General features: G+C 44.3%; 1 protein-coding gene across 7 annotated transcripts in view; it reads left to right on the top strand.

The window, feature by feature from the left end:
• The window catches only part of KCNT1 (potassium sodium-activated channel subfamily T member 1), a 227520-nt gene that overhangs the window by 164993 nt on the left and 39975 nt on the right, over positions 1-22552 (top strand). For all 7 annotated transcript variants that reach the window (XM_075185792.1, XM_075185798.1, XM_075185796.1 and 4 more), the window contains 11 exons: positions 1106-1286; positions 4534-4698; positions 4945-5081; positions 6154-6217; positions 8268-8376; positions 9239-9347; positions 11824-11973; positions 12838-13067; positions 19151-19367; positions 21005-21110; positions 21746-21918. In XM_075185792.1, the coding sequence (XP_075041893.1) occupies positions 1106-1286; positions 4534-4698; positions 4945-5081; positions 6154-6217; positions 8268-8376; positions 9239-9347; positions 11824-11973; positions 12838-13067; positions 19151-19367; positions 21005-21110; positions 21746-21918 (1641 nt within the window). The remainder of the gene's footprint in view (positions 1-1105; positions 1287-4533; positions 4699-4944; positions 5082-6153; positions 6218-8267; positions 8377-9238; positions 9348-11823; positions 11974-12837; positions 13068-19150; positions 19368-21004; positions 21111-21745; positions 21919-22552) is intronic.

The raw sequence follows: 22552 nt of genomic DNA, 5'->3' as shown, positions 1-22552 counted from the left end.
GTAATATTCCTGTATTGTGTGTGACTAAACCTTGCTAGGACACCGCTATATATAGAGCCACAATATACTTCTTTATGCACTTTTACATTCCATGACAATGTCTTATTATTAAGGGGTAATCATCGCTCACAATGCCGATCAGGGAAGTATCAGAGTACTTTGTATCCCGTCACTGCGTTCCCCATTGTTACCAATATGCTGTATATGAGTCAGACACAATGTTATTTGTGGCAGAGATTAGTCACCGGCTGCTTCGTACAGAGACCTTTACAAGCTGCAGTGTAATATCTGGATCTGTTTTTCCCTAACATACAGCCTTGAGGGGGCGCTGTTGCTGTGTAGTATCTGTACTCTGCCTTCCCAGATATAAGGGCTCCTGACTATTTATGAAGCCCTAAGCTGTACAGAAACATCTCTCTCCCCATGGTTGAGGCATTTTTAAGTAATATGTTCATCTAAGAGCCGCCTACTGCAGGAGATACCTCGAGCATTAGACACATTACACCGCAGCGCCCATTGAGTATTCTGTCTGGGCAGTTTTATCAATCTGTGAAAAGCTTCGCACCGATAGCTAACGGCATCCAAGAAGGTGTCAGCCATTGTATCCTATGGGGAGCGGTGCCACGTTCCCTGCGCTCCTTCTCCTGCAGTGATCTCTGCTCCTCTCCTGTTTATCAATCCTCAGTAGCCCAGAAGGGTGAGTGTTCCCCCCAGTGTACTCAGGGGCTGGCTGGGGGGGCCCGGGCTGATCCCATAGTACCATACCCCGGGCTGGGGCACTGGACTACCTGCATGTTCCTAAAAGGCTGCTGAGCCGTCTCGCCCCCCTGGACTGAACCATCCAGCCCCTGAGTGTGTGAAATGGGGGTGCTGACAAAAGATGGGGTTAGAACCGTTGATCAGACTCCCCAGAACAGCCACAGATATACAGCAAGGTCGGTTTCCACAATACATCAAAGAGATAAATCTACGTCAGTGGTGTTGTAGCCGCCTGTAGTAACCTGCTGTATAAATATTGTATTATATAATAAAGTCCTTTCTGCACAGTAACCATCTGTCAGTCTCCCGTCCCATCGCAGTTACCTAACGGCCGTCTGTCTTCCAGGATGTGCGGGATTCAGCATCTGGAGAGAGCCGGAGACCACCTCTCACTCTTCAAATCCTTTTATTTCTGTATTGTAACTTTCTCCACCGTTGGGTACGGAGACGTGACCCCTAAAATATGGCCGTCCCAGCTGCTGGTGGTGATCATGATCTGCGTGGCCCTCGTGGTTCTCCCCCTCCAGGTACGTGGTATCTCTATATATGCGAAGCCTCGGACATAAAGCTCTTCTAGAGACCCGACCGTTGGTGATTATTAGTTTATTGACCTCTCTAGAGATATCCCCACCGTAAGAGGTGGTTTCTGGCTAAAGAGTGGAACAATAATACATTTTAAAGCCCTTTATGTGACAACTGTAGTAATATAACGGGGGACGGAGTATGTTATATCTCTGGTGTAGTAGTGTTAGTGGCTGCTCTATATGTTCATTATGGGGAAGACGTTTAGAGACCGTTTTGTGAGATCTGACAGCAAAGATTGGGAATGGTTTGTGATCTCCCACCTTCAGATCACTTTACACGTCCCCCTGCAACTTTTTATTGTGACGGTTTATTTATGTAGCACCGCCATATTACGCAGAGCAGTACAAAGAATATTTAACCAACAAGACAGCTCTGCTTGATTATATAAACACATGGCTGAAAAACATAAATGAGCGGTAGAAAGCCAAGTTGCCGGAGTGCGCATACAGGCGTATAAACTACACACACCTGAGGGTGGGAAAACACATTGAAATGTATCTCTTAAAGTAAGACGGGATCAGGTAATGGGCAGCTCTGAAGCTGAGGTCATTGTACTTTCTACATGGACAGTTTAATGACAGACCTGCAGTGTCCCCCGAGACAGAGCAGAGACATGGGATCTGTCACCCCTGTAGTGGCAGGTAGACAGCGGAGTGTGACACCAGCTCTAGCTGGCACCGTGTCCCTGGCAGCAGGATTTAACACTCTCCTAAGACCTGGCTGCTTCTAATTAGCAATTGTGATGCTTCACTGTCTCACATCTGCCAGAGGTCCTAACGTCATCCTTGGTTACCTTCTCTGAATCAGATTCTGTGTTTGTCTGGCAGCTGCACTGATCCTTATATACAGTGCGTTTTATGTGGACTCTCTACGTCCCGGCCTACAATTGTTAATCACTTACAAACATGTTGATTTTTTCTAGTTCCTGTGCTGATGATTTGAGCAGGTTACAAACTGGCTGTAACTTGTTTTCTACCATTGTACTACATTACAGCCTCTGTCATCATCATCATCATCATCATCATTTATTTATATAGCGCCAACATATTCCGTAGCGCTTTACAATTGGGGACAAACATAATAAACTAATAAACAAACTGGGTAAAACAGACAAAGAGGTGAGAGGACCCTGCTCGCAAGCTTACAATCTATGGGACAATGGGAGATTGACACATGAGGCTAAGTCTTCATTTTGCATCTTGGCCCAGCCAGACTGCAAAGGTAAAAGTGACTCATAAGCTAAATGATCATGTCACACAACAATGTTGGTCAGGGGGTAGTTGTCTTGTGTGAAATTGTGTAACAGGCAGTAACAGGCTAAAGGTAGTGAGGTTAGGAGGGTGGTTGAGGAATATTATAAGCTTGTCTGAATAGGTAGGTTTTCAGAGAACGCTTGAAAGTTTGTAGACCAGAGGAGAGTCTTATTGTGCGAGGGCGAGAGTTCCATAGAGTGGGTGCAGCCCGAAAAAAGTCCTGTAACCGGGAATGGGAGGATGTAATGAGGGTGGATGAGAGACGCAGATCTTGTGTAGAACGGAGTTGCCGAGTTGGGAGATATTTTGAGACAAGAGAGGAGATGTATGTTGGTACAGCTTTGTTGATGTCCTTGTAGGTTAGTAAAAGTATTTTATATTGGATTCGGTAGAAGACAGGCAGCATATCACTAAATCACCATATCACTAAAATACAGCCATGTTGTACGGTGTTTACATACCTGTGTAATATGACAGATGTGTTATCCCCAGTTGTGGGGCTTTTATGACGCTCTCTCTCTTGTTTGATGAGAGAAGCTTTAATTACAGTCATATTAAAAACAAGGGAAATACCCAGCAAAGTAGGAATCATATCATCCTCTCTCCCGCAATAATATGGATACCAAAATCTCTGCCTATATTCTAGCAGTAAGCAATCAAAGGCGATAAATATTAACCCCTTATTAATTTGTGATAAATCTCTTCTGTTGGGGTTTCCTGTCCTTGAGGGTTTCATACATTTAGTAAAGATAATCTTGTTACCCAGCTGAATTATATTTGCTTTAGTTGCCCAATGTTGTTTCCTTTCTCACAATTTAGATTAATACGCAACATTATTACACAAGTTATATGGGGGGAACCAAATCACATCTCAGATATAATACTTCCCAAAACGTAACCTCAATGGCTGGATCGGCACCTCCCAACATTAATCTGTTCTTCCTCATTGCATATCCGGCACTTATCAATGGCTGCAGCCTTTGTTGTGGGATCTCGTTGAATACTCGCTGGTACTCTGGTAATGTAATGCTCACCGGTACATAAAACTACCACGCTAACTGGAACAGAGTGTAGGGTACGGGGAGGATCTCTCCGACCTCTACACCCATTGGTGAGAACGCCGTGGTATCACTATCCTCGGACATATAGCTACAAAAATAAATATATAGCCCAAGTGTCTAGTATTGAGGACATCGATCATCTGAAGGCAAAACACATTTACTTTATGTGGCCTCTATGTGGCTGACTGCAGACTGATTGAACAAACATTAATGGCAGGATGAGCTAACACGTGATAGATATATATATATATATATATATATATATATATATATATATATATATTACAGTGTTATATACACAAGTGTCTGACAGGTGATTCCCCCCCACCCACAAGCTGTCTCTTCTTATCCTGATTCATATTTAGCACAATTGTCACGTGCGATGTTCTGCGCATCACTGAACTTGGCCAGGCCCTGGAGACCCCCGGCTAAGACATCTCCTCAGTGGAGACCCCGGTAAACAAAGAATTGTCTTTGCATAAAATGACTCATTCCCACAGACGGAGTCATCCCAAGTTTGATTTGGATTTGTGAATCTTGGACACACCCGCACACGGCTATATACTGTACATTTACCACTTGCTCCTGTAAAGAATTAATGAACTTACGTTGACAGGTTGTAATGTGTACTGGAGTCTGTAATTCTCTGGTAACGGAGACTCTGACCTCACCCACTGCTGTCATTCTTTATTTTTCTGTTACTTTTGCTCAGTCATTTTGTTAATAAATTTTATTTAAAATTTGTAATAAAAAAAGTCTCAACGTTTTCAGTAAAAATAAACAGTTCTAAAAAGCACTCAATTAAAATAAAATGAATGGCTTATTTGCCCGGTTATTGGGTAAGCTGTAGATTTGATAGGCTGGTGTCATTTCAGTTCGAGGAGCTGGTGTACCTGTGGATGGAGCGCCAGAAATCAGGAGGCAACTACAGCAGACACAGAGCCCAAACAGAGAAGCACGTGGTCCTGTGCGTCAGCTCCCTGAAGATCGACCTCCTCATGGACTTCCTCAACGAGTTCTACGCACATCCGCGGCTGCAGGTACCGTGATTGGCTCTTACTGACTGCTCCTAGATCCTGTGAACAGTCGCTCGGGTGGATCTTCATTGGGCAGCTCCTAAAGGAAATCTGCCGTTGAAAATATATGTATTTGTTCTTACGATGAACCCTGTTGTAGGAGAAAATGCCCAGACCTTTACCCTTCTGCTATAAGATGTGATGTTCATACACGGGCCCTGGGATCAGTCCTCATTAATTACTACATTTATTTCTCATCGTCTGTTCCAGGATTATTACGTGGTTATCCTCTGTCCAACAGAAATGGACATTCAGGTGCGACGGGTTCTGCAGATTCCACTGTGGTCCCAGCGGGTCATCTATCTCCAGGGGTCAGCACTCAAAGACCAAGACCTCATGAGGGCCAAGTGAGTGCAGTTATACCATGTGCCTAGTGTCTCCCTCTAGTGGTGGGTGATAGAAACTCACTTATGGAACATGCAAGTGGGTAGGAGGTGTCAGATTTTTTGAAGCCCCATTTGTTGGATCCCCAACCATCCATTAGACAGACCTCTCACCCATCAACATTGTCCACCCTCAGCCCCTCCAACATCATTGTACTCTGTGTGGGTATTACCAGAACTAATAAAGAGAGACATGTCCTATTGCTAAGTGTGTTTTATCTTCCCTTTATTCAGTAAAACGCGTGGAGAGGTTATTCTCCTCAAACACTTTATATCTCTGCGTATTTACATCTGCTTTGTTCCGCGTATATTTTGTTTACAAAAATACAACCACTGCCCTCGTGGCCAATTTATAATGAACAGTTATAAAACACTTCTTGGCAAACGATAACATTTGAACAATGTATCTCTCAGACATGGGAGTACCAGCAGGAAGTTCTGTACAGTCCATATGTTCTATGGAAGAGAAAGATTTCAGTAGAACTCCGTATAATATCCCTTTAGGGTTGTGTTCATAGGGATTTCCTATGCATGACATTGTGCTTTACAGACCACAAGTCAGCGACTTGGAACTATGGCAGCATCTGCTCATGTGACCGCTAAGTCGTACATGTACATACATGAAACATCTGGATCATACAGAACACAGTGTGGGAGACTGACCACATACACAGTTACCATCCACCCCGCTCCCCATCTGATCCTTGTGGGCTCAGACACTGCCGTTTGTGGCTAATCGGCTCTAAGGCTGCCTAATCGTCTGTTAGCATTACAGGGTGTGCGGACCCTCAGCCGAGCTCTTCTGACCACGCAAATGAATCTAAGACACCACAGATCATCCTCTACCAAAATATTATAATATATAGTAAGAAATAATACTACTAAAATAAGATGGGTGGCACAACATTGTGTTATAATAAGCAGATAATGACTCCCCAAGACGTGGCCCGGCTCACAGATCAGACTTATACAATGTAATCTCGTTGTAGCGCGATGTAACACTGACGTGTGGCCCATTTAATGCTCTCTGTTACAGGATGGACGACGCAGAAGCTTGTTTTATCCTCAGCAGCCGGAATGAAGTGGATCGTACGGCGGCCGTAAGACCCCAACTTTTACTTTATCATAAACCGCTTTTATATTTTTATTTTGTTTCATTTTTGGACTTAAAATCCTCTTCCCTTCCCCCTGTCTCCTCCTTATATGAGGCTGCAGAGTGTCTGATACCAGGTTTAAGACAAATGAATGAGAGGCCATTGCAGAGATTGGGGGTGATGGGGATGGTATAGAAAATAAAAACCTAAATAAATAAATAAATACGCTCAGCATTTTTCAGCAGATTTTGCTGTAAGGTGACTTCTGGTTCAGTAGCAGAGCTGACACTTTAGAGGCAGAAGTCGTTGCACATCGTCTGTATTGTCTGCTGTCATGGAAGGAAAGCGCTGAAACTGGCAGCATTATGGCTGTTTCTGCCCATGTGTGAGAAGGAGACTCTGCAGCAGGGCCGTAACGAGGGTGGTGCGGGCGGTGCCGTCGCCCAGGGCGCAAGGTCAAGGGGGCGCAGCAGCCGCCCACTACCTGCCTCCATACCTTCAGCCCTTAAGTTCCGCTTAAGGGCTGAAGAGAGAAAGAGAGAGACTAACTTACAAGAGCTTGGTGCTTCTGCCCTTAAGTTCCGCAGTGGAACGCACATGTATTCTACTGTGGGCAGAAGCACCAAGCTCTTGTAGTTTAGTTTCTCTCTCTCTCCTTTCATAATATTAAAACAAATTCAACTACATCTACCAGCAATGTTTGTTTGAGAGACAAGGATAACACATTTTTTCTCACAATATATTAAAGTCACTTAAACCTACACATACTGCAGTATTTGACTTACATTGTGCCATTATACGAATAAGACAGACAATTTACTATCACAATTCCAATTAAGTATATGTGAACCCCCCCTTAAATTCATTACCAGTACACCTTATGTAAAATAAATATATACTTTTTCCTCTACATAAAACAACTAAACTTATGCAGCGCTGTACAGAGAACTCATTTACATCACTCCCTGCCCCATTGGGGCTTACAGTCTACAATTCCTTAACACACAGACACAGTTTTGCTGTTCTTATTTGAGTATTAAGTGCATAAAATAATAGAATACCTATCGCTATATATTTTTTGCATACTTTAAATGGTCATTAGGGCAGAGAGCTGGCTGTTAATTTATTGGAATCCCACCACTGTGTGTATATGTGTACATCTTTTTATATATATATATATATATATATATATATATATATATATATATATATATATATATAAATATTCCAGCTGACACTCTGTCTTGTGAATGGCCAAGCCCCATATATTAAACAGTATGATGCACACAGTATATGTGATAGACTCCAGTTACTTAGAATGAATGAATGTTGTGTAAGGAGAATTAACCTCCAGCATCTCAGAGTAAACAATACAAATGTGTTATCCAGTAATGGAGGCAGCGTGCACTAGAGGAGATTACTTCTATAAGAATATAAAATATTTCCTCATCCAGTGATGTCGTCCTCGTTCCCATCAGGGACTAATTCACAGACGGTCACTATTCCTCTGATAGGACCAGCAGACTCCGTACTGTATTATATTGGATCTGTGTGTGTTCAGGTCTCTCAGGAGGAGCCGATATTACAGATCTATCAGCGCTGTCAGTGCCTCATTATAGGACACTCCTGACGCAGCCAATGAAATCAGCGACAGCCCTGACCCAGCCAATGAAGTCAGTGACAGCCCTGACCCAGCCAATGAAGTCAGTGACAGCCCTGACCCAGCCAATGAAGTCAGTGACAGCCCTGACCCAGCCAATGAAGTCAGTGACACTCCTTCAGAGTACTGCTGTTTACAGGAATATTCACCTCATTCTAGGAACAGGAGGACGAGAGGGAGGTGACAATATTGTATGGATAAACTTCTACATTGTTTACCTGACTTCATAGATTAAGCTGCTGTGGAACTACAAGTCCCAGCATATCCTGTGAGCATGCTGCCCTTCTCTGCTGTCTTCTGAGTGTGATAATATGTACAGTGTCTATGAATGCATGGAATCGTCTGTCTCGTTGATGTAACGTTACGGTTAGGACCTTTCCCCTCTTGTGTCTTTAGGACCATCAAACCATCCTCAGAGCCTGGGCAGTAAAAGATTTTGCCCCCAACTGCCCCCTCTATGTCCAGATCCTGAAGCCTGAAAACAAGTTCCATGTGAAATTTGCAGGTAAGTTGTACGGTCGCTTCTCTGTTGGTCAAACTTTGCAGTGAATGATCACACGATTCAAGATGGCCGACTCCGAGCTATAGTCCATCTGGTGAAATTTTTGGAGGATGAAGATAGCTGTGGCCTTAGTCTGAAATAGATTGTCATCACATAGAAACACAGCAATTTGTAACATAATGTAAAGCTTTCCATACAATGACAGGACATATTTGGCATTGCACCCGTTAGTCTAGCTGCATCCATCTCTATGTTGAGCAGAGTGTCTATCTCATCTGCTAATACGTTTGCTTAAAGTGCACCCGACATTTATACACAGTGGACGCGGCCATTTGTGGGCTGTACCAATGTTCACCAGAATGTAGTTTATCATTTACGTGGAACCATGAGTGTAATCCTCCATCACCGTGGCCCCAGAGCGAAATTTGGGGGTGGGCGGTGATGTTGGTCAATTGGTTCTGTGACCCCAGCTCTGCTCTCTGTAACTAAATGCCCAAACGGGTCTACATGACACCCCCCCCCCCATACATGCTCCGCAGAGTGGGTACCTCTGGCGTGGAGGGTCCAGCCTCACCACACCATGCTCCCCGCCTCACAGCTGGGCCCCAAGTACCGCCCCTGAGACCAGCACCTCATGAATATTCATCTCCAGGTGACTCTGATGTCGGTGCTGGAACTGAATGTTAGTTCAGCCCACAGGATGCCCCCCACCATGTGTCAGCAGCTCTATTAGGGGGTCTGTAGATTTACTGCGCTATAAATACTGTGCAGGCTGCACATCAGATCTTCCATGTGATATGTCATTATAGTACAGGAAATAAATGTCTTATTTACTGTGATTTCAGTGTTTGATGTTTATTTGCAGATCACGTGGTTTGTGAAGAGGAGTTTAAATACGCGATGCTGGCGCTGAACTGCGTGTGTCCCGCTACCTCCACCCTCATCACACTTCTGGTGCACACCTCCAGGGGGCAGTAAGTTCTTACAGTGATGGTACATGACGGCGTCCCCCTGTTCTAGTACGTGACCGCGTCCCCTGGTTCTGGTACGTGACCGCGTCCCCTGGTTCTGGTACGTGACGGCGTCCCCCGGTTCTGGTACGTGACGGCGTCCCCCTGTTCTAGTACGTGACCGCGTCCCCCTGTTCTAGTACGTGACCGCGTCCCCCTGTTCTAGTACGTGACCGCGTCCCCCTGTTCTAGTACGTGACGGCGTCCCCTGGTTCTGGTACGTGACGGCGTCCCCCTGTTCTAGTAAGTGACGGCGTCCCCCGGTTCTGGTACGTGACGGCGTCCCCTGGTTCTGGTACGTGACGGCGTCCCCCGGTTCTAGTACGTGACGACGTCCCCCGGTTCTGGTACGTGACGACGTCCCCCGGTTCTGGTACGTGACGGCGTCCCCCGGTTCTGGTACGTGACGGCGTCCCCCGGTTCTAGTACGTGACCGCGTCCCCCGGTTCTGGTACGTGACGACGTCCCCCGGTTCTGGTACGTGACGGCGTCCCCCGGTTCTGGTACGTGACGGCGTCCCCCGGTTCTGGTACGTGACGACGTCCCCCGGTTCTAGTACGTGACCTTGTAGCGGTTTGTGTATATGACCGTGTGCTTGTTACACAGAGACCCCCGCCATCTCTAATCCCAAGGGGTCCATAAAATCTCAGCGTTCCAGAGGAGTGAATTGGAATCACATTATTATCCGTTACCGATGTGGGCTGTATCCTGCGTTCATTAGAGACGTTCCGTTATGTAACTTTGTTGTGGGGGATAAGCTAGACAACAGCAGACGGGGGATCAGGCTGAGAATCTGCCACAGGGCCCGTAGTTACCACTGGACAAGGCCGTCTAAGACGCCCCACCAATCTGTCTGACGATTTGTTTGTACCTGAGGGGAAGTAAAGAGGGGTTATCTCCCAGCACGTAATGCGATTATAATTAATTTTGGGGGTTTTTAACCATTGATGTTGAGATGCTCAATTTCACCCACTGGGTGGCGCTCTAACCAATAGGGACTTGCAGAAGTCACCCAGCATCACGACCTCTAGGCTTCTTATCAGGGCTCCCTACAGTAACTAGGGATTCGCTTCCACCAAGTTACACTAATGATACTGTGGTGTTATCTGACGGTTTTGGCACCTCATGGGTAAATGCACCTTCTATTATAAGGGCAAAGGGTTTTCTCTATGGGTTATTTTCAGCGAATTCTTTTAATGTAAACAATTAATTTTTCATACACTAAATTTTAAATATTGCATATATGGATATTACTTTGTACAATACATCCACACAGCCAGCGCACTGCAACTGACCTAGAAATCCAGGTCTCCGCAAAGTATATTTCAAGCTGAATTAAGTTCACAGTATCCATAAATATTTAATTACACGTACGCATTGGTGTATGTAATGGGATTTTAGGCGACATCTGACTGTAACTGCATTGTCTCATGGAAGGTTTTAGACTATTGTCAGAAATTAGGTAAACGCCGGCACGTGCAAGCTTGTTCTGTTCTGCATCAATTTCTCATGTTCCGGTGTTCCCGTCGTGTCCACTGGCATTTTTATAAACACCTTTTCTTTCTTCGTCCCAGAGATTCATGGCAGTAGTGATCTTTACTCCTCCAGAATGCTGCTGAATCTTGTCTCCTGTGTCACTGATATTAGTGACGGACTGGCCGTTTTTGATTTTTTTTTTGTAATTCTTTATTTTAATTGTTCAAAACACAGTTGCAACAATGCAATAAATCTGACTCCAATATAATCAGTATAAGGGGCATAGACATAACACAAACAAACGGTCACACAATGTCACAGAGCCGGAGGAACGGCTTTTGTTCTGCACCGCTACATTATTCTGCATTTTACATTGCACCACTCAGAGAATACCGATTGACCTTGCAGTATCTTCTGTTTCTCATCATTTTTAAATGAAACACTGTGATGTGACATTTGCCCCGGCTATTAAATAAAACATTATATGAAGCTATAGTCCCTTATTCTGGTAACTCAGGTGCATCAAACAGTTAACAATTCGACTCAAAGATTTCCAGACAGGATCTGTCTTGGGAACATCCGGAAACATGGGAGCCCCATCCTTTCTGGACTAATTGTTTCCTTAGTAAATTAACTTTGTTAAATAGTAATCTCAGCAAAACATTTCCACCAGGTAGGAGACGAATAGCCAATTGCTGGTTAATGTGAAGCTTTAGGCTTCTGTGCGCTGCCACTCCTCTTTATACCATTCTGCATAGATACATGTGTTATTCCATCTTATCGTCACAGCATTTTAGACATGTCGACTTTTAGCACAGGAATGGAACAGATTAGCATGCTGGGCACACTTGGTGAACTATAAACTATTAGTTTTCTCAGACATACACAGGTTTTACTATAGGTTTGTTTCTAATGTTTGGTTCACCTGATCTTTGTAAGTTCCTGTCACCTCTTGTGTTCGTAGGGAAGGTCAGCAATCACCGGAGCAGTGGCAGAGGATGTATGGGCGATGTTCCGGCAATGAAGTATATCATATCCGCATGGGAGACAGCAAATTCTTCATGGAGTATGCGGGGAAGAGTTTCACATTTGCTGCTTTCCATGCACACAAGAAGTAAGACCTTTTATCTGGGTGTGCTAATCTGCTTCCTCATTAGATGTTACAAGGGAAATGTACCTTTTTTGAAAGCTAAACATTGAAGCTCTTGCTCAGAAGAGCTGCCCCCATCGCTAACAGGTATTGCCCAAGTTTGTCAATATTAGGAGTGTGAATTGTCATTTGTGGATTTCTGAAGGCAGTGTTGCTATCTCTGTTTATTGTGATTGACTGAAAAAGCAGGTCTGACAAGACTTTACGTTTAGCTAATGAAGGTTTCCCTTTAATTCACAGATTAGACAAGATGAACTATTATCATTAGTAAACAGTAGTGTGGTCTGATGGCTGGCGCAGTATGGCAGAGCGTTGGCAAATAACTGCGATGTCTGATAATAATCTAATGCTAATCGATCAGATCATTATCGTGTGCGTTGATGGCTGCTGTCAGCCTTTGTGCTCATACTAAAAGCAATCCTGCTACTCGGCCTGAGGAGAGACTACCAACGTGGCCTAATTGGACACTGATCCTGGAGCTCACCCAGTGCGGCCATAGACCCCTGGTATAATATATGAGCCAAGGCCCCTCTTGTAACTCACGTGTAACAGTTACTTTACCCCACGCTCTGGGGTAAATCTCCTCTGGGATTTGCTCTTTGTTGTCTTCCCTCCTGATGCCAGTTCTGGGTACACATGGCAGGTAGGGGCCCCAGTCCTGTCCTTGGGGCCCTTGGGCTTGGTAGCAGTAGCTGCCGCTGATTAGTAATATATAAATGGAGTGATTCTAGGAATAACACTCTCTGACAGCAGTAAGAGCGGCAGCCGATGTCACTCTCTGTGCGGACGTCACGTCTGTGACGTGTGATGGATCTGGTTGTGTTACAGGTACGGCGTGTGTCTGATCGGGGTGAGGAGAGAGGACAATAAGAGCATCTTACTGAACCCGGGGCCCCGACATATCATGGCCAGCTCCGACACCTGCTTCTACATCAACATCACCAAGGAGGAAAATTCAGCTTTTATCTTCAAACAAGAAGAGAAGCAGAAGAGGAAGGGGCGAGGAATATGGGGCGAGCCGTCCCGGCTGCCTGTCCACAGCATCATCGCCAGCATGGGTAACTATCTGCAGTACTTTATTATATGTATGCATATACTATGTATAGCAGTGGCAAGGTTTGCTCCAAGTGTTTATAACTCTTGTTATAACCAGAAGAGCGATGCGTGATTATAACATGTGATATATGCACACTCACATAGATGTAATCCACAAACGTGCTGAGCAATGTGTGCCATATATTTATTACATGTGTGTATATATGTTTTCTATTAATATTGTACATTTCTAATGATATATTATCGCAATACATTTCTTAATACCGTTATTGTGGGGGCATTTTTGTTACCTATCCACCTCTGATGAGCATATGACTGAGCAGAGGCTGGGTCCCCTGGAGGGCCTTACACTACATGAATCATTGTACCATGTTACCGCAGAGGACCTGGAGAGAGTCATGTGCTGCAGGACCAGATGAGGCGGAGCGCGGCTCCCTGCATCATGCATGTTTGTCATGTAGACTAGACTCACGTGTGGGTTGGGAGCATATAACGTAAATGTTGCCCAGAGCCCCAGATTATCTTAATCCACCACTAGGACAGAGTACATGAGACCTCAAAGCTGGAATGTCCACCTCACAAGTAGATAGGTTACAAAAAAATGTAAAGTATCCTTAAGGCAGCAACAAAGTTATTTACAATAATTTGCTAATCCTCTCATCTCGTGTGGGGATATTTATAGTCCTAATTTTAATTTGCCTGGAGTTTTCTCTTAAACACATTACATTTAATTATAATTTCTTCCCACTTTCTATACAAGTAATTATTTGTTTAGTTCGCGATTCTCAGTGTTCCAGAGAGTAGAGTTCTGTTCTTTTGTTATTGTATGTTGTATGTTTGTGGTCATACATTGGTTTAGTGATGTTGCTGATAGTCCTGGTTATGTTGGGTTGGACTGAGAGCTGTTCCCTTGTATCACAGTGTGAGGTCAGGACGTTACTGTAACCATACAGTGACCCAGCGGAAAGATATATTATCACTTGCTATAAAAACTCCTTTATACCATATTGATTACTCATCTGCAACTGTATCCTCACAATATAAAGTACAAACTAATGGAGCACAACAAATGAACCATCTTCCTGTCTGACAATTACTCTTCTTAAAATAAGACTTTACCTGAGCTCACACAGGGCTGACTGTATAAATCTGTATAATCCGCTTCCCCTGAATTAAATCTGTGTCGGGGTTTTGTCATCTCTGCAACACAGGTAGACAGTGATGTTATAGGAAGGAAAGCGGCAGAGTAATTGTAATGACGGGAAGATCCGGAGACGACGCTCCGGGGTCTGAGATTCCACGTTACCTGGTGCTACACGACCATATTCTGAGCTGCGGAGTAATAGATCGTATCAGTCACAGCTCGGAGAGAGGTCCAGTCTCTGTGTAATGTATTATCGCACATGGTGCTGCCAGGAGAACACGTACATTATCTCACTATAGTTACTAATAGTTCCACAACAGCGACCGCGCATAAACCTGCCAAAAACGGATATAACGTACCATTTGTTTGTTTTATTTCTTATTTATCTTCTGATTTTAAACTCCTGATAACTTATAAAACATAATAATTGCTGCAAATCTGAGAACAAGTTGATAATAAGATTAAAGACAAGTGAGCGCTGTCTGTGAGCAGAGTCCTATATATTAGTTTCCTTTAATGTAGGAATCTATTCTGGTCCTTGTTAGTCCCCAGGACGTGTCGCATCTTCTGATACTTTGATGTGATGTAAATTCTACGGCTCCTTTCATTCTAGACGAGGGGGGTTTGTATGTGATAATATTCCCGTGGTGAGGGAGCACATTACATACATGTACCATCGTATACAGGCTGCACCATGATACTTCTAGGTATAGACCCCGTTTCTCTATTTCAAGTTGTCCTTGTTCCACAATGGTCTTTTGAAATGTTATATTGGTAAATAAGAGAAGATTAAGCAGAGATTACATGTTTCCTGGAGTAGTAACCAGTGAGTTTCCTGCAGCTTGTCAGCTGCACATCCCAGTCACACCCTGATTACACTGAATCCCAGGCCCTGTGGATAGAATAGGCCCACCACACACACAGTACAATCTATATTATCCTCCATGTAAGAACATGCAGTATAGCCAGCGGCACACCCAGATTCCAGCAGGGAACGTTACCCCTCAGGGAAATTAATTTCTTATTAATGGGGTGGGAACTTATCTGATTAATTATGGATGAAGATGATGTATTAGTAATAACATGGCAGAGGTGGTCGGTGGGCAGCCGTTCATGTCAGCCCATAAAGTTGCCACGTTGTAATTTGTATCTCTAAGGAAGTCACAATGGTCCTGTACATTCTATGTAATCAGTGTATTGTTTTGTTCTTTCTGCAAATGCATCCGGCACACTTGAAAAAATAAAAATAGGCCAATTACAGCGTTGTTCTGAGAGGACTCAGCCGCTCTCGACCTCACCTGAATAGGCCGATTTATTGTCCAAAAACAGATGGGGTGGCGGTGACACACCGCTAATTACATTCATGCTGAATACTTTGATTACTCGGTTCACTTATCTGGTCATTTAGAAGCAGGAGGGTGTTTTACACAGAAGCTGTATTCATGCATTAATGACATACATGAGCGCGTATAGTGCCTCGTACCTCATTGAGGCCAGTATATAGCGGGATCCGGCTGCTCTGTTGGTGACAACTGCAGTTTGATTTGTACCCTCAGGCGTAGGGATTAATCTGTCACTATTCACAGACCAGCAGCAACTAATGAACGTAGAAGTTATTACCATGCAGTCCCCAGTTGCACAGTATTCCCCATGTTGTTTCCTTGTAGCTGACAGAAGAGAATCTCCTGCCTGCGCCAGCTCAGCGCTCCCCCGCCGAGCGCTAATGACTCCAGGCAGCCCTGTACCCACACACTCCCAGGGGAACGCCATGGTGGCCAGAGACGGGCGACAAGCACCCAGATCAGAGGGGGTCTAGTCAGTAAATGAAGCAAAGCTGCCATCTCTGATTCTCATCATGTCACGTTAATGGCCCAGAATCTGTCATGTGGGAACGGGAGGTAATAAGGGCTATAAGTTGTCACAACAAACAGTGATCCCCGGATATATTCCTGTATAAGTAGTTTTCATGTTATATCCTACAGCAAAGCATCAACTATTCTGCAAATAAAAATGATCTCTTTGCATTAGTTGTATTGAGTGGAAGCTGTAATTTCCAGACCCCCCCTTTGTCTCTGAGCCTCCCCTTGTCTCTGGGCCCCCACACCCCCTATTAATACTCCCCTACATACCACATATTCTACACTGTTATCATCATTGTTTTCTATTGTTTTTAAAATAGTGAATTGATCAGAACTCCGCAGGACTGGACAGTATTTCATACATTGGAATCTCCACCTTCATGGCTGCGCAGGATCCTACATACATTACAGTAGTTACACCAGAGATGCTGGAGGCAAAGATCTGTGTGATTGGCCTAAAGGATAATCAGTAACGTGTTCTATATATTCTCATTATTCCTATGAATCGTTCCTGTGTATTTAGTGACCTGTTCTTTTGTGATAAGACCACGTTCAGTGGTCGGGATCCTAGTCCAGCATTTGTCTCCTCAGACATTTACTGCGGTTCCCGTTTGACTCATCAACCAGAGGCAGCTGCAGCCACTTGTCCCTTACCGGGGGTATAATTAGGGGACGGTCGTCACTAAGCTGCAATCATTATACCTGGGGGGAGAACATGTATCATACTATATACCGGATCGAGGGCCACAGTGTGTGAAACCGTCCTCGTGCTTCTTTCCCAGAAACATTATGATTAAAGTGGATGTTATGAAAGTGCAGACCCAACATGCTGCTTTGTGTGCGTAAATCTGCACGGACGGCGATCCGAGGAGCCGCCCACTGCGCAGTCCTGGAAGCTGACTTTGTGCATTTGCGTAAAAACCTGACTGGTTAGTGGTGGAATTAGTAGGGAACATAAAGGAGCATCACAACCGACTTCAACGTTATTATCCTAAAATACTGCCGCTAAAATATGGGTGAGGGGATGAGGGCCCTAATTATATATCAAACACTCTTCTGTATCAGGGGCGTAGCCATTGTCTGGCCCCATAGCAAAGTTTGAGGGGGGGGGCATGGGCTTTGTATCCCCCATTTGAGCTCTTAGTTCTGGCGCAGGGCTTTTCTGTACCCCCAAGCGTCAGTAGCGGACTGACCATATCGCCCGGCCCTCCTTCCCGCTGAAAGGCCGCACAATGCATCCTTCTGCACCCCTGCAATTGCAGCCATCTTGGCTTGTAAACTCATCTGCTGCCCCATGATCCCTGGTGTCGAGCGCACGACATCACAAACAGCGTTTGCAGTTCATAAATGACACTTATAGTGAAACGTTATTTTGAGAACATTTGGGGCTTATTTAATAACACGGTGCAAAGGACAATGATGTATTGTAATCCCCGGCAACCAATCAGATGCGAGTGTAGCATGAAAGCTGACATCTGTTACATTACTATGGGTTACAGCACATAATTAACCCCCCGCTCCCCTATACATGGATAACTGTTATTGTCCGCGGCTGCAATGAATCCAGAAAACATGGAGCTGCAAATCCTTCAGGTGCTCAAACATCTCTGTAGAATATGTTCCTGTAGACGGGTCACCTCTCCTCTTCCCTCTTCTCCCACTTATCCCGTGTTCTCTAGAAGGAACCCTAACGCTCAGGAAGAGAATTCACGTTGATTCCTATATAAGTGATAATATTGTTTGGTTTCATGTAAATGTAACATTGGTCTTATCATTAATGTATATTATACGTAAAGCAATTACTGACCCCGGGGTAGAGGGCTGTAAAGAACATTTATATTATGAATACACGTCAGCAGCAAGATGATGATATTATTTTAAATCACAGTGAAGAAAAGTCCATTATATTCCCTGACGCGCTGTCACCGCCCGCTAACAATACGCTGTAACTAACACAGCCCGTAAGGACAATCGCTTTATGACAAACGTTAAGGCAATCGCTTCCGTTCCCCTCCAGTCCTGATACCTTGTATCACAGCAGTTAGTGCTGTACCCATTTCACAGAATATTAGCAGAATCTACCCTAATATTTGGTTTAATCCCCACTTTTGCTGCAGTATTGTGTTTATTTTTTCCTTTAACTGAAGATTGAAATCGATTTATTATTGTTATTAATATTGTTGATTTGTAAAGCTCCGCAGCATCAGGGTCCAGGGCCATCTTAACAACATTATGGGCCCCCGGGCAAAGCAGTGCACCGGGGCCCCTAGATATAGATATAGATATATAGATGTATACAGATATAGATATATAGAGATAGAGATAGATAGATGTACTTGCTCAGTGACCCTTGTAGGGTTTTTTTTGCAGGTTTTTTTCTTTTGCAGGATAATTTATTCTCATTTGGAGCCGTGCCTATGGGGCCCCCTTGCCCGTGGGGCCCCCGGGCAGCTGCCCATCGTGCCCAATGGAAAAGATGGCCCTGCCAGGGTCACAAGCAATTTCCAATATAGCGGATTCCAATTGTTAGACAGAGTTTGCTCTAGCAGAATGGAGACGCAGGGTCTAACGAGCCCGCGGTTTTCAACAGGAACCACCGCAAGGTGGTAGGGGCATTGCTGCCGGGAGCTTTCTGACAGAGAGAGGTAGGGGGGAAGCCTGATGCTCTGACACTGAAACAGCGTTCAGAGCCTGTTTAAATAAGGAAGCAGATTTGAATGTCCCGCCCATGGACTTGCGATCACATGACCGCAAGTATTACCAATCAGAAGTGCCGTGTGCAGCTGATACCGTAGGGGAGGGAAACCCGCCACTGGAGCCTAGGAAGTGTCAGATCTATCGGCACCATGTCAGCGGGACCCGCAGGTAAGTTTATGGCAACGGGACAGTGTGGAAAACAGGGACATACATAAAACAGGGACATACAAGGTAGACAATATAAAGGCAGACATGAAGATAAAGGGGTAGGAGGGCGCTGCTCAGCTTACAGTCTAAGTGGGAGAGGGCACATGAGACAAGAGGAGTGAGTGTGGCTCAGAGTGGGTGTCAGTAACCGTATATTGCGGTCGCTGTGTATATACAGGTACGGTCGCCATGGATCTCCAGAACACAGAATGTCGGCCTATCAATAGCAGCAAGCTGACCCTGCCGGCTGAGAACGGCTCCGGCACCAGGAGACCCAGCATCGCCCCAGTTCTGGAGATCGCAGACAGCTCTACGGTGTTACCATGTGACATACTGAGTGACCAATCAGAGGATGAGATGACTCAGTCGGATGAAGAAGGTCTCCCCGTCCTGGAGTAAGTATTATCTGATGTACCTCCATGACTGGGTGGGATTGTCCTTCCTGACTGGGAGACCTGCTCAGAGAGAGGAAGGGGCTTAGCACTTCAGAAGCGCTAGGCACACCCCTGAGGGACAAGGCACACCCACTTGTGATATAGCCACACCCCCTCCATGAAATCACCTTGCCCCCCTCTCATCACATATTTACAATGTTAGTCTATAGAGAGAGATCCAGGATTTAGGAGATGTGACCAAAGTATTTACTGGACGTCCATGATGGTCAATGAGTCGTATCTGAAACATTTCCCATTTCTATACTGCTAAAAATGAAGAAGTCGCAGGTTATATTTGGGGGAGTGGGGGGGTTACTGGTCAATTCTTATAAAGCCAGAAAGATTCATATTTATAGCCCTTCATCAGACATCGCTCCTGCCTGGCACAAATCACAATTGTAGATTACTCCAAATCCTCCTTTGTACCCACACGGGTGAGTTGTGTGTGGAAATGGGGTCTGTAAATCCACCAGACTATAATTATCCTGCAGGGACACTATTTGGGGGGATTTCCTCCTGGAAATCTGTATTTACTTTATGTTCTGGTTCACAGAAATGATTATTACATGTATATTTCATATCAAATATTCGCATTTGCATAGTGACAGGCATTCATGAATAATATTCATCTTCTAGGAAAAATTCATACGCACGGATGCAACACACTATTAAATAAAATCCGTATAATCATGGCACAATACTGCCCTCATGTGGATGCCTGGGGTAACGTCTGACATAATGTAAAGTATTTACTGGCTGCTAAATACACAATTACTCCTCAGTTATCTCTTCCTGACAATCTTATGCTGGACTTAAATATAAATATATATAATTGTTCTGCAAAATCCTAGGATCTTGTCCGTCCCATGACAACCTGAAACTTCCATTCTCCGAATAACGGTGTCTGGAAGCCCAAAGCGGATTTCTTAAACTGGCTACATCTGTTGATTTGGTTTTATAAACTGTCTAAAAATCACAATTGGCGATGGAACAATGTCGGGCAAATGTGGAAGTGTGTACGCAGCGTTACTCTGGTACGGTGGCTCCTCCCCCTTTCCTTTATATCCCCTTAAGAGCAAAAAGTGGATCATTGGTTTACACCTCACCTTGGGAATCGCTAAAACAATAAAATTATTTACTGTACGACGCTTCTTTGAGCGTCTCCAATGATCCTACAATAAATATACTTTTTTTACAAAAAGTATTGATGCTTCTATTTGATTCTGATCAGAAGCGGAACAGGCTCCCTCTCAATAGATCCGGCACATACTCAGCAGAAGCTTCCCCTCTGTTGTTTTGAGAACAGAGTAGGGGCCTCAGAGGGTAAATGGGAGATGGGGGATGTAGATGTTATTAATAGATTGTTTATATGGACCCAGGTATTAGGGTTGCTGTCCCTTTAAGCGCGGGCTTTGAATCTTAACCACCAATCAGACCTTTGCTGTCACCGGACTGATTAGGGCTAATTATTGATTCATCACAGTTCTCTTACTGCAGATGTTCCCCATAAATAATCATCATTACATGAGGCCATAATCTCTGTCTGCCACATGTCTCAGCTAGAAGTATAATAATACAGATGTTTTCTGCTCCTGTAGGTATGTGAAAGGGTATCCCCCAAACTCCCCCTATATTGGAAGCTCCCCAACACTTTGTCATCTGTTACCTTCGAAAGCTGCTTTCTGCTGCCTCCGCCTGGACAAGGTGAGCGATTGTTATACAACAGTTATTACTGAGCGGAGACTAATGACACCGGGAGGGTCCTGCCGAGAGGTCTGAGCTTATAGTGTCCTATCAAAGTCTCTCTGTCAATACATCATATGCCATGTGACTGTGGTTGCCATGGTAATCACACAACTGTGCAGTATTATAAATCATTAATAGCAGCCCGAAGACACTAAGCAAGGGAAATGGTAATTACCAAGCTTCTTCTTATAACCTGTCACAGTGATTTATTTAAACAAAACACATAATTATCATGGGATTCCTGGTTTAAATGCTCAGTATGCCTAATGTGTCACAGCAATACCTATAGAGCCCCTTCCATGAATCTCTGTGTTGTCCCTTTAAATGAACCACTTCTCTTAGACTATTGCGGTTTCTCGGCCCTCGGACCTCTGGGGGGCACAGTATCTCTGGCAGGATAATGAAACTTTGAAAAGTTTAGCCTTTGTTCCTGTGAAGCTCAGTCTATACAATCTTTGCACCCGAGGATTATATAATCTCCTCACTTGTCACATTGCTTCCTGACGAGTGCGTAATATTCAGCTAGATGAGGGATTGTTTGCATCTCGGGGGGATTTGTTGACAGTTTTCTCCAGTAAATCTCTCTCTTTCAGGGCTGCAAACACAACAGTTTTGAAGATGCCAAAGCCTATGGATTTAAGAACAAGCTGATCATTGTCTCTGCCGAGACCGCTGGGAACGGTCTCTATAATTTCATCGTTCCCCTGAGAGCGTATTACAGATCAAGGAAGGAACTCAACCCAATTGTCCTGCTCCTGGATAACCCGTGCGTGTTTTCTCCATACAGTGAATCTGCTCACACGTTTCTAACATGTTCTAGTTGTGCTGGCGAAGAGAATTGGTCTAAAATGCTAAATATTTGAATGAGAGAGTCCATGGATGGTCCCTGATCTCTGCTGGGTTAATGAATCCTTTCCTGGGTGTTCCTGTCTCATGTGGCCACAGATTGCCATGAGAATGTACCGTTATTTTTGTAGCTATATTTATATCCCCCTCCATGAATACCTGACACCCAAACACAAGTGAGGTTTATTGTATGAATCACATTTACAGGCAAATCTCATTTGCCTTAGGAAAAAATGACAACGATACAGAGAAACTGCGTGTTCAGCAAATACACTAATTACTTGTGTTAAATATTCCCTTTCAACCTTCATTAAGCCCAGGCTGTATTTATTAAATAAGCGACCTACGAACATGCCTTGGGGAAAGCAAATAGTTTTATGTTCACTTTAGTTACTTATTTTTGCTAAATGTACAAATAGTGGATGATGGGAGCTCTGATAAATCCCGATGAACGGACAGAGAGTAATATCAAAACCCAGGGACCATTGATATCCAATGTAATGACGCAATTCTCCTGTACTAGATTCCTGACCTCATAATGCACCGTCAGACAT

This window comes from Mixophyes fleayi, chromosome 9 (genome assembly GCF_038048845.1).
Source record: "Mixophyes fleayi isolate aMixFle1 chromosome 9, aMixFle1.hap1, whole genome shotgun sequence".
Lineage (NCBI taxonomy): Eukaryota > Metazoa > Chordata > Amphibia > Anura > Limnodynastidae > Mixophyes > Mixophyes fleayi.
The sequence above is the reverse complement of the archived record's forward strand: the minus strand, read 5'-3'. Positions and strand labels throughout refer to the sequence as shown.